General features: G+C 41.8%; 1 protein-coding gene across 1 annotated transcript in view; it reads right to left on the minus strand.

The window, feature by feature from the left end:
- SMC1A (structural maintenance of chromosomes 1A) overlaps positions 1-11,507 on the minus strand; it is a 77,951-nt gene that overhangs the window by 53,042 nt on the left and 13,402 nt on the right. The window contains exons 2-7 of the mRNA XM_006875246.1: positions 10,775-10,963; positions 10,301-10,413; positions 7,194-7,397; positions 6,870-7,108; positions 4,450-4,708; positions 4,214-4,354 (exon numbers count right to left, since the gene is read on the minus strand). Coding sequence (XP_006875308.1) covers positions 4,214-4,354; positions 4,450-4,708; positions 6,870-7,108; positions 7,194-7,397; positions 10,301-10,413; positions 10,775-10,963 — 1,145 coding nt within the window. The remainder of the gene's footprint in view (positions 1-4,213; positions 4,355-4,449; positions 4,709-6,869; positions 7,109-7,193; positions 7,398-10,300; positions 10,414-10,774; positions 10,964-11,507) is intronic.

Here is an 11,507-nt window from a genome sequence, read left to right on the forward strand (position 1 = left end):
TAACATGGATGAACCTTAAGGACATTATGTTGAGTGAAATTAGTCAGTCACAAAAGGAAAAATACTGCACAGAACCACTAATATAAAAGACTAGGAAAAAGTACCCATACTAAGCCACTAAAGTGGACTCTTAGGGGGTTGTTAGGATGTAGGGGTAGGGATAGGGGTGGGAGGGGAAGGTGGAGCACAGGGCAGAAAATAGACACAAGATAATTTGGGTATTGGGTAGGGGGGCAATATACAAGAAGGGAGAGGTGAATCGAAGAACAAAGCTGATGGGAGAACAAACAGACAGGTATAAATGTGCTAAATGGGACAGAGGTAAAAAATGATGTAGGCACAGCTTTAGAACAACAGGGCTCTGGAATACAGAGACTGAGACTTGGATGGAATGGGGAAAAGGGGGGAATAATGTTAAGATGCTTGGCTGCCTTTTGAATCATGGTTTTCCTTGCAATACATTATAAAACAGACACTGGAGGGGGAGAGAAAGGAATAACCAGAAATATCAACATGGAAAGCTTGTAAGCCCGTCTTCTGCCTACAACTGATTAGAATACCTAAAATGGGCTACAATGTGTCCAGTGAAGGAGGTTTACTGAGGAGCCTCTGCATTACATGGGAGTATAGGTGGAAGCCTGAACCACATCCAGACCTCAGAGCCGGGAAATTTCTCCACTTCAAAGGACAAGCAGACCAGCAGCAGCTAGAAAACCAGAAGATACCTCTTGAAAGAAGGACCTACAGGAAAAATACAAAACAGTCTGACTGTTACCACAAGAACATACAGGTGGCTTGCCCAAGAAACATCAAGGCAAGTGGTGGGATCATCTCAGTACAAATTCTCTTCCAAGATTAAGTAAGACCCAAGGGAAATATACACTTTGGCTGACAACCATGCACGTCACCCAGAAGGGGAAGTGACCGAAGAACATCAATGAAGGGGCGAGCTAAGCCCTACATCGTTTAGCAAACTACTGTGAACCCGGGTGGAGACCTGGTCGGCCAGTAGCGAGGCAACATCTGGGGACTCATGACACAGCCACAGAGGTCTAGAGTGGACAGTGGGGTGGCCAGCCGATCGATAAAAAGAGGCCGGACAGACTTAAGAACACCTACACTTGCACATGACACCCATTTGACCGGACTTCAATAACTGGATAAACAGAGCTCAACCCGAAGAAGAAAGAAGAGGGGTAGGGGAGAGAAAAAAAAAACCTCATCTGATACAATTCAATAGACAGGACCTATGAATGCAGTAGTTCAAAAAAGGAAACCACTGCTGCAAGAACTATTCCCACCCCCTCCACACAAAGGGTCGACAGGGATGGGCAACTTGGACATTGGCTACCCAAAATGGGAGGAGGGACACAAAGGCAAGAAGTGATTGGCTTACAAGCTTTCAAGAGGGAACCTAGATCCAAAGGGCGTGGAGGAAGGTAGAGTCTCCAGTGAATAGTGTCCAGCCTGTCCAGGAAGGGCTGATGAAACGAAATATAGATGGGTCTCTTGTGATGCAGTGGTGAATAATTGTTATCAGGACTGATTGTGAGGGTTGGAAATGTAAAGATGGACATTTTGTAGGAAAGAGGGGAGTGATTAACTTATCAGTCTAGGAGCAGAGGACCCTGGGACCATTGATGGAGATGAGCGAAGAGCGGAATCCTACCCAGAGAGGCGGTGAGGCCTGAGATGGAGGCAGAGAAGACGATGTCAAGAGATGGTGGGGCTGGGGACTCGGGATCAGGAGATGGAAATGGGCTGAGGACTGTGGTGGGGGTGGGGGTGCAGGCTTACAGGTACACCCCTTGGATGGGCGAGGATGCATGGACGGGATGGTAACTATGCCAATGAAATGATGGATGATGGAATGAATGTAAAGCTGATGTTCTCCCATGTAGACTATCACACAATTCACAATAAAACATTAAAAAAAAAAAAAAAGCAACAATGAAGCTATGAGTCGGAACCGACTCCATGGCACATAACCACCACCATAAAAAAAAAAAAAAGTTTGATACTGCAAAGTGCAAACTGCTACAATTTAGATAACTAGACTTTTGCTTATGAATGCAATGACTCAAAATTCCAACTGGAGTGGAAGGTTTCTTCATATCAAGAAACAAGCTTGTTTCCTCATTATACGGGGTTGATAGGGATCAGAAATTTAGACAGTGGCTATCAAAAATGGGGGGGCTATAAAAGCATGAAGTAGCTGACTGGCTGGCTTACAAGTTTTCATGAGTGTGCTCAGTTTAAGAATGAAGGGGGTAGGGTAGAATCCCCACTAATTTCCCTCTTTTCCAGATGGATCTGGTAAAAGGGGATGAAAGAAGACCATGATAGGATTTCATGACTCAAATTATGTGTAAGTGTTATCGAGATTGTGATTGTCAAAACTATAAATGTAGAAGATGTGTAACTAAAAGGGGGGAACTGTCATTCATTTCAAGAACAGACAATCCCAGGGCCATCAAGAAGGGAAAGCATGAGGGTAGTATGAGATCCCTACCTAAAAAAGTGGTGTTGACATGGAGACAAAGCAGTTGCAGGTTCTAGGCCCATGGACTGAGAAAGGCTGTGTGCCTGCGGACAGGAGTCTGTCTGGCAAAATGCACCCTATGGACATTTAAATGAATATACATTTTTTTGCTTTTTAAGTGTTCATCAAATATTTTGCTTTGTTCATTTGTGAAATATAAGATGTAAATGGGGAATCACAGGGAAGAAACAGTATATCTGTTGGTGCAGTGAGGGGATTATAATCACTGAGATGAAAAAGGTGTATCAATATATTGAATGTAAAACTGATGATCTTGTCTTTAAACCTTCACCCAATTCACAATAAAAAGTACAAAAAAAAAAAGAGTTGGTCAATGTTCAATCATTTCAAGAGGTATCATATGATCAAGAACCGATGGTACTGGAGGAAGAAGTTCAAGCTACACTGAAGGCACTGGCAATATAGGCTTCAGGAATTCATAGAATACAAATTGCCAAAAAAAAAAAACATTTGGAAGACAGCTACCTAACAATCTGATTGGAAGAGATCCGTATTTGTACACATTCCAAAGAAAGGTAATCTAACAAAATGCAGAAACCATCAAAAAATAACAGATGTACACAAAATTTTGCTGAAGATAATTCAAACATGGCTACAGCAGTACAGGAAGTTGCCAGAAAGCCAGATTCAGATGACAAGGAATGAGGAATACCACTCCTGACATCATAAGGATCTTCAGCTGAAAGCAGAGAATTCCACAAACATGTTTACTTGTGCTTTATTGACTATATAAAGGCATTCGACTGTGTGGATCAAATAACAATGCAAAAATTGGGTATTCAAGAACATTTGATTGTGCTCACAGGAACCTGTATAGAGACCAAAAGGCAGTCATTAAACCAGGTAAGGAGATACTGAATGATTTCAAATCAAGAAAGATGTTTGCCAGGATTGTATCCTTTCACCATACTTATTCAATTTGTATGCTGAGCAAATAATCCAACAAACTGGATTATATAAAGAATGTATCATCAGATTTGGAGAGAGTCCATAACAACCTGCCATATACAGATGAAACAACCTTACTTGCTGAAAGTGTGGAGGTCTTGAAATACTTACAGATGAAGATCAAAGACTAAAGCTTTCAGTACAGATTGCACCTCAATGTAAAGAAAATGGGACCAATAACATTGTAAATGGAGAAAAAAATTGAAAATTTCAAAGATTTCATTTTTCTTTGATTCATAATCAATGTGAATGGATGGAAGCAGCAGTCAAGAAATCAGGTGATATATTGCATTAGGCAAATCTGCTGCAAAATACCTCTTTAAAAGTGTTGTATCCCGTGAAGGTATCACATAAGTGGTATTATGTGAGTAAATACACATAAAGAATAGTGCTTGGCATACAGTAAGTGATTGATACATATTAGCTGTCATTATTGTTACTTCTAAGGAGCTCTGGTAGCGTAGTGGTTACGAATCAGGCTGCGAACCACAAGGTCAGTAGTTCGAAACTACCAGCTCTTCCGTGGGAGAAAGATGAGACTTTCTGCTCCCATAAAGATTTACAGCCTTGGAAGCCCTGTACAGGGTCACTATGAGTCGGAACTGACTCCACGGCATATAACCACCACCATCATTGTTACTTCATTCATTGAGAAATTATTTTCTCTAGAGCATTATCACCAATCGTGTAACTCATACACACCTCTGTCTCTACTTTCTTCCGCTCTTCCAGATCTAGCCGGTCCTGGTCAGCTTTCTGGTCTCGATTAAATTTCTCCAGCTCCTGAGCCAGGGTAGCAGCTCTTTTGCTGGCTTCTTCTTTCAACCGATGGTATTTCTTCACCTGTGTTGGGGTCAGGGAAGGAGGATATGGATAACCAAGTCAGTCCATGTAAATCCAGTAATCTATCTCCTCCCTACCACCCTTCTCTGGTTTACCTGGTTCTCCTCCAGGGTCAAGTCTCTGCCCTGACTCTGGCTCTCCTCTTCCATCCGTTCCTCAAACTCCTGTCGGGCTTTTTCTACTGATAACATTTCCTTCTCTAGCTCATCCATGTCACCTTTACGTTTCTTGTAGTGCTTCTGAGCATTCTGCAAGGACTTTTTGGCTGCTTCCAGCTTCTTGATTTTGTGGGAGGTATTTTCCTTGGCTTTGATGTACTGAGGCCGCTTTTGGTTCAGCTCTGAGTCCTTCTCCCTTTTTCCAGAGGAGAAAACCAGTCAGCACTTTAGTAGTAGGGAGGATTCTCAGACATTTTATTCAAATAAAGGGGGCCCGAGCTCCCCAGCCAGTCTCAGGAAATAGCCTAAAAGAGCAAGGGCCTGTTGTCCCACAGATCCTCAGAAAGGGGCAGTCTATGTCCTAGAGACTATAGCTTCAGTCTGACATTCCAGCCATTCCAAAGGTAAAGCAACTATCCCTTCACTTCAGCCCTTGTCAGGATAGACCTCTCATTGTTGTTAGGTGCCATCGAGTCGGTTCCAACTCATTGCGACCTTATGCATAATTGGACGAAACACTCCTGGGTCCTGAACCATCCTGACAATTGTTAAATTTGATCCTATTGTTGCCATTGTCTACATCCATCTTATTGGGGGTCTTCCTCTTTATTGCTAACCCTCTACTTTAACAAGTATGATGCCCTTCTCCAGGGACTGGTCCTTCCTGACAACCTGTCATGTATGAGAGATGTAGTCTCACCTTCCTGGCTTCTAATGAGCATTCTGACTGTGCTGCCTCCAAGACAGATTTGTTTGTTCTGGCAATCCATGGTACTGTCAATATTCTTCAATAACACCATATGTATTGATTCTTCTATGAGTTTCGTACTTGTTGTCCAACTTTCATATGCGTATGTAGTTGCTGTTTAGTGCCATCAAGTCGGTTCTGACCCATAGCAACTCTGTATAGGGTTTCTGAGGAACAGCTGGTGAGCTTGAACCGCCAACCTTGCGGTTCAAACCGATCTTGCAGTCCAGCACATTAACCCACAGTGCCACACTAGGACTCCAAATGCACATGCAACTGAAAATACCATGGCTTGGATCAGGTGATATCTTTGCTCTTTAACTCTTTAAAGGACTTCTGCAACAGAGTTACCTAATACAATATGTCATTTGATTTCTTGTCTGCTGCTTCCTTAAGCACTGACTGTGGATCCAAGTAAAATGAAGTCTCTGACAATTTCTATCTTTTATCATGATGTTATTTATTGGTCCCACTGTGAGGATTTTCATTTTCTTTATATTGAGATGCTACCCATACTTTGCAAGTCCTCTTTGTTCTCAACAAGAAAGACTGTATCATCTGCACATCACTGTTTGTTAATGAGTCTTCGTCCAATCCTGTTGTCACATTCTTCTTCATATGATTCAGCTTCTTGGATTATTTGCAAACACACTGATTAATAAGTACAGTGAAAAAATACAACCCTAACTTACATCTTTCCTGATTTTAAACCATGCAGTATTCCTTTGCTCTGTCTCTTGGTGTATGTACAGGTTCCTCATGAGCACAATTAAGTGTTCCAGAATTCCTATTTTTTCCAACGTTAGCCATAGTTTGTTATGAGCCACATAGCTGAACATCTTTGCATAGTCAATAAAAGCACAAGTAAACCTCTGTCTGGAGTCCTAGTGTGGTGCTTAAGAATAAACACTGGACTACTAACCACAAAATTGACAGTTCAAACTCACCAGCCGCTCCTCAGAAACACTATACAGGGTTACTATGCATCAGAACCAACTTGATGGCACTTAACAAACATCTTTCTAGTATTGTAGGCTTTCAGCCAAGATCCATCTTACATCAGCAATGATATCCCTTATTCCACATCCTCTTCTGAATCTGATATGAATTTCTGACAAATTCCTGTCAATGTACTGCTGCAATCATTTCAAATTATCTTCATAATATTTTATTTGCATGCGATATTAATGGCATAGTTGATTTCTACATTGCCAGGAGAGACACTTCATTAACAACTCCCAATGCCCTGTGTTCACTTAGTTGTCCCTGTCTGATCTAACCTTTTCAAATCACTGTCTTTTAAACTTTTAGCTCAAGTCTTCCTGACTGACCTGAAGGTCTTCCTGGCCACTCCAGTGGCTTGGCCCCCTATCTCTGGCTCTCATTTGGCAACGCCATGAATTCTTTTTCCCTCTTCTGAACATGTACCTTACCCAGAGTTTGAGTACCTAAATAGTCTATTTGAGAAAAATGCAAGCTGAGGTTCTGACCAAAGCAAGTCAAGAGAAAGATAAACTAGTATTGGCACTGGACTCAAGACTCTGGAGCTCTAGGGAACAGCACAGTCTCTTGGTTTCCCCAAAATTGCAGACCCAGGCCTGCCTCTTACTTTATCTCCTTCTCAATCTGTTGCTGCTCCCGCATCATTTTGCCCAGCTCCTTCTTCTTCTCCTTCAGTTCATCCTCTACCTTGTCCATACGTTTCTTGTCCTTCTCAATTTCCTTGTTCTTAGAAGCTAGTTCCTTGTTGAGCTTCTCAATTTCCACCTCATTGTGGTAAAGCTTAAAGAGCTGCAGCTGTACCTGAGCTCGCACCACCTCATCCTTCAGGCGCTGGTAGCGGTCAGCCTGTGCAAACAGGGGTAGGGGTGCATTAGTAAGCCACTGGTCCCATCCTGGTCCATCAGAGCCAAGAAGAAGTCAAGCCACTTACCTCTTCCTTCTCTTGCTTGGCCTCCTTGCGTTCTGCTGCAATGTTTTTCTTGCGATGATAATTAAACTGAGTATCCTCTTCAGCCTTCACCATTTCCTTCTTTCGCTTGTCATACTCCTGGGCCAGCTCTCCAGAGCGACTGATCTCTTCAAATAGAGCTGTCCTCTCTTTAGGGTTCTTCATAGCAATAGACTCCACAGCACCCTAGTAAAAGTCAAAACACTCTCCCCATTTAAGATTGTAGCCAGTCCAGTTCCCCACTATCCACTCTCACTCACTCACTCACTCACTCACTCAGAAAACATTTGCTATCCTCCCAACTGAGTGTCACATTTTACAACAGACATTGAGGATACCCCCCTACTTTTTGAGGAACACAGAAAATGGGACAAATGAAGCTTACAGGTAGAGAGTAAAGATGTCAATGTGGAAAGGCTTCTTAAAGGTGATGTCTAAGTTTGAATTTTGGAAGATGGAGAATTAACCAAGTCAGTAAGAGAGAATAGGTTATTTTATGAAGAAGAAACAGTATGCAAAGGTGTGGAGGTCAAATAATACCATGTGCATTTGAGGAACCATAAATGGTTTAATCAGGCTGAAATACAGGGCTAGAGAAGAATATTGGCAGATGAGGCTAAAAAGGTGGACAAGAACCAAGTAATTGTATTTCCTGAATGATAAGCTTGGGAGTTTGGATTTTGTTCTAAGGCAACTATTCTCAACAGTTCTCTTTAGCATGCACTGTAATCACTTGGAAACCCTGGCAAAACACAAAATGCTGCGTTTCTTTAAAAAATAACTATCTAATTCAATAATACATGATTAGTCATGGTAGCCAACCATGGAAAAGACCAGTTTGCACAAATTCAACAAATGCTAAAAAATTTGGTTATAGTGGTATGGTTCTTTCAAGTTATCACCAAGTTACGAAATTTTTTCGACAAAGAACTCATAATACTAGACTATTATTTACTCATAACAAATTATTTGCTTCAAGTGCTCCCATTCACTGCTTCAAGAGCAAAGCCTGCCGATCTGCTTCAGAAAGATCACAGCCTTGAAAACTCTATGATGTACACTTCTATTCTGCACACACAGAGTCTCCATGAGTTAAATCAGTTCATCTGTGGCTAACAACAGCAGCTTTGGGAACTGTTTTATATTCATGTGAATATATGTCACTGTTTCCAAAAACCCAATTTGTTATTAGAACCTCATTAAAAATGTCAGGAGACTATTATAGATACCAAATACTCTTTATTCAGGACAGTGTAACAAAATATGTGATATGGTTAAAAACTTTTTGATGATATATTTTATTTAGAAAATATAATAAATACCCTGCTGGTATTATCATATGAAAGGAAATAAAGTCATTAGAAAATTGCCTCATAAAAAAAGAAAAAAAAAAAAACTATGCAGTTATGTGAACTCCTGAGCCCATGGGCACTGACCTAGCCCCTGCAGGTTAGGGCTGAGAGAAGGGGCCAGCTGGTCTGAAGTGCAGGGAGGTATGCGTGAACTCCCAAACTTGCAAGTTGGTATCTAGCTTGGATGGGACTGAGCTGGCTGGAACCTGACAAGATGAAGATAAAGATGTTTGATACTGTGAGCAAGTGTAAATTGCTACAATTTGATGAACTGAACTTTTGTGTATGGATGAAGTTGCTCAAAATTCCAACCAAAATGGAAGATTCTTCATATCAAGGAACATGATGCTTGCCTCCTCAGTGTACTGGGTTGACAGGGATGGGCAATTTAGACATTGGCTATCAAAAATTGGGGGGAGGGACACTATAAATGCATAAAGTAGTTGGCTTACAAGCTTTCATGAGTGTGCTTAGTTTCAGAAGGTGGGGGGGGTAAGGTAGAAAGAATCCCCACTGAATTTTTCCAGATGGGTTGGTGAAAGGGAGAGGTGGAGGAGATGCTGATAGGATTTTATGATTCAATTGTGAGTTAATTGCTAGCAGGATTAATTGTGATTGTCAAAACTGAAATTATAGAAGATGTACAATTAAAAAAGGGGAGTAATTCATTTTTCATTTCAGGAACAGATGATCCCAGGGCCATCAAGAAGGAAAAGCATGAGTGAAGCGAGAGATCCCTACCTAGAAAAGTGGCAATAGCAGAAACAAGGCCAGAGGCGGTAACATGGAATGACAGAGCAGCTTCGGGCTCTAGGCCCATGAACTGAGTAAGGCTGTGTGCCTGAAGGCAGGAAGCTGGCTTGAAGAATGTGCCCTTTGGACATTTAAATAATATATATTTTTTGCTTTGTATGTGTGCAAATATTTTTGCCTTGTTCATCTGTGAAATAATAAGATGTAAATGGGGAACCACAGGGAGGAAGTAGGATGACTGTTGCAGGGAGGGGACTGCAATCATTGAGATGAAACAAAGTATATGATTAGCTGAATGTAAAGCTGATGATCCTGTCTCTAAACCTTCACTCAATTCACAATAAAAAGTTTAAAAATAAATAAACGTCCCCACAAAAATACCAAATTTTACAAAAATAAACAAGTAACTTTTTTTAAATTGTGAACTGAGTGATAGTTTACATGAGAGAACACTGGCTTTATACCATCATTTCAATGTAATGATTACAATCTCCTCCGTGCATCATCATTCAACATTATTTACTTCCATTCCCTGTTTTTGTTGGTGGTGGTGTTGTTGTTTGGGGGCAGGGGGGTGTACACAAAAACACTCAGGAATATATAATAACTTAAACAACCAAAAGACACATTCTGCAAGCCTGCTTCCTGGTCGCCAGCACTCAGTCCCTCTCTTTCCATGAGTCTAGCTACTCCCTCTCTATGTCCTCATCTCTACCTCCATCTCTGGTGTCGCTGCTTAACAAGTAACCTTTTAGAGTTGTTGTTTATTAGTGCAGTCAAGTCAGTTCTGACTCATAGCAACCCTATATAGGGTTTCCAAGGAGCAGCTTGAATCACAGGTTGAACCGCCAACCCTGTGATTCAAATAGACCTTTCAGTCCATCGCTTTTCCCCACAGAGCCACATGTAGGAATGGTTTTACTGATTTATGTTTTGCTGTGTATCTTCTCAATAACAACAGAATAATTTTTTTTTAATGCCCACCTGGAAGACGAGGAAGTTACGAGCTTTGATGAGAATGCCCAACTTCTCTAATTCCTCACTGTACTCATGTAGCTGGACCACTTTGTTGTTGATCTTGTACTCAGAAGAACCCCCTGCAAAAGAATACATGAACCTCTCCCATGTAAACTATCACATAATTCACAATAAAACATTTTTTAAAAAACCACAATAAGAAACCATTTCACTTCCATAAGAATGGGAGAAAAAAAAAAAAAAGACTAAATCTTTACGGAAACTGACAGCCACATCTTTCTCCCATGGAGAGGTCTGAACCACTGACCTATTGGTTAGCAATCAAGCACTTTAACCAATGCACAACCAGGCATGGGTCTCACACACACATAAAAAGAATACATGAACCAACTGAGGGTCAGGCTTCCCTCCTACTCCAGCCAACTAGAGTCCAGTCACTTCTCAAGATCCAAGGAGAACCTTTGGGCTAGCCTCACTCACCAACAATGACTCGAGCAAAGGTGCGGTCCTCAGCACCTTCCTCAGAGTAGACCATGCTGACAAAAGCCCGGTTAGCAGCTGGCTTGCCTACAGGAGCTCCATGGATCAGGTCCCGCAGAGTTTTTACCCGCAGGTTGCTTGTCTTCTCACCTAGCACAAAGCTGATGGCATCCATGAGATTTGATTTACCTAAGGGAGGAGGGGACAAAGCACAGAAGGGTAAGTCAACAAGAAAGGAAGGTGAGAGGAGCAGCAACTCAAAAGAAGGAACAAATCCTTACAGCAAGAAACATTCCCACCCCCTCCACACACAGAGTAGATGGATGGGCAGCTTGGACATTGGATACTCAAATGGGGAGGGGGGCACTACAAAGGCAAGAAGTGACTGGCTTACAAGCTTTCAAGAGGGAACCTAGTGCTAGGGGACATGAAGGAAGGCAGAATCTCCAGTGGGTACTATTCAATCTGTCTGGGCGGAGCTGATGAAAGGAAATACAGATGGTTAACTCGTGATACTGTAGTGAATAATGCTTATCAGGGCAGATTATGAGGGTTGGAAATGCAAAGGTAGACATTTTATAACAAGGAAGGGAGTGATTAATTCTCCAGTCTAGGAGCGGAGGTCTCTGGGACCATCAACAGAGAAGAGCCGAGAGCGGGACCCTACCCAGAGAAACAGAAATGCCTGAGATAGATGATGTGGAGTGATGAAGCGGCTGGGGACTTCGGATCC

This window comes from Chrysochloris asiatica, unplaced genomic scaffold (assembly GCF_000296735.1).
Source record: "Chrysochloris asiatica unplaced genomic scaffold, ChrAsi1.0 scaffold00315, whole genome shotgun sequence".
NCBI lineage: Eukaryota > Metazoa > Chordata > Mammalia > Afrosoricida > Chrysochloridae > Chrysochloris > Chrysochloris asiatica.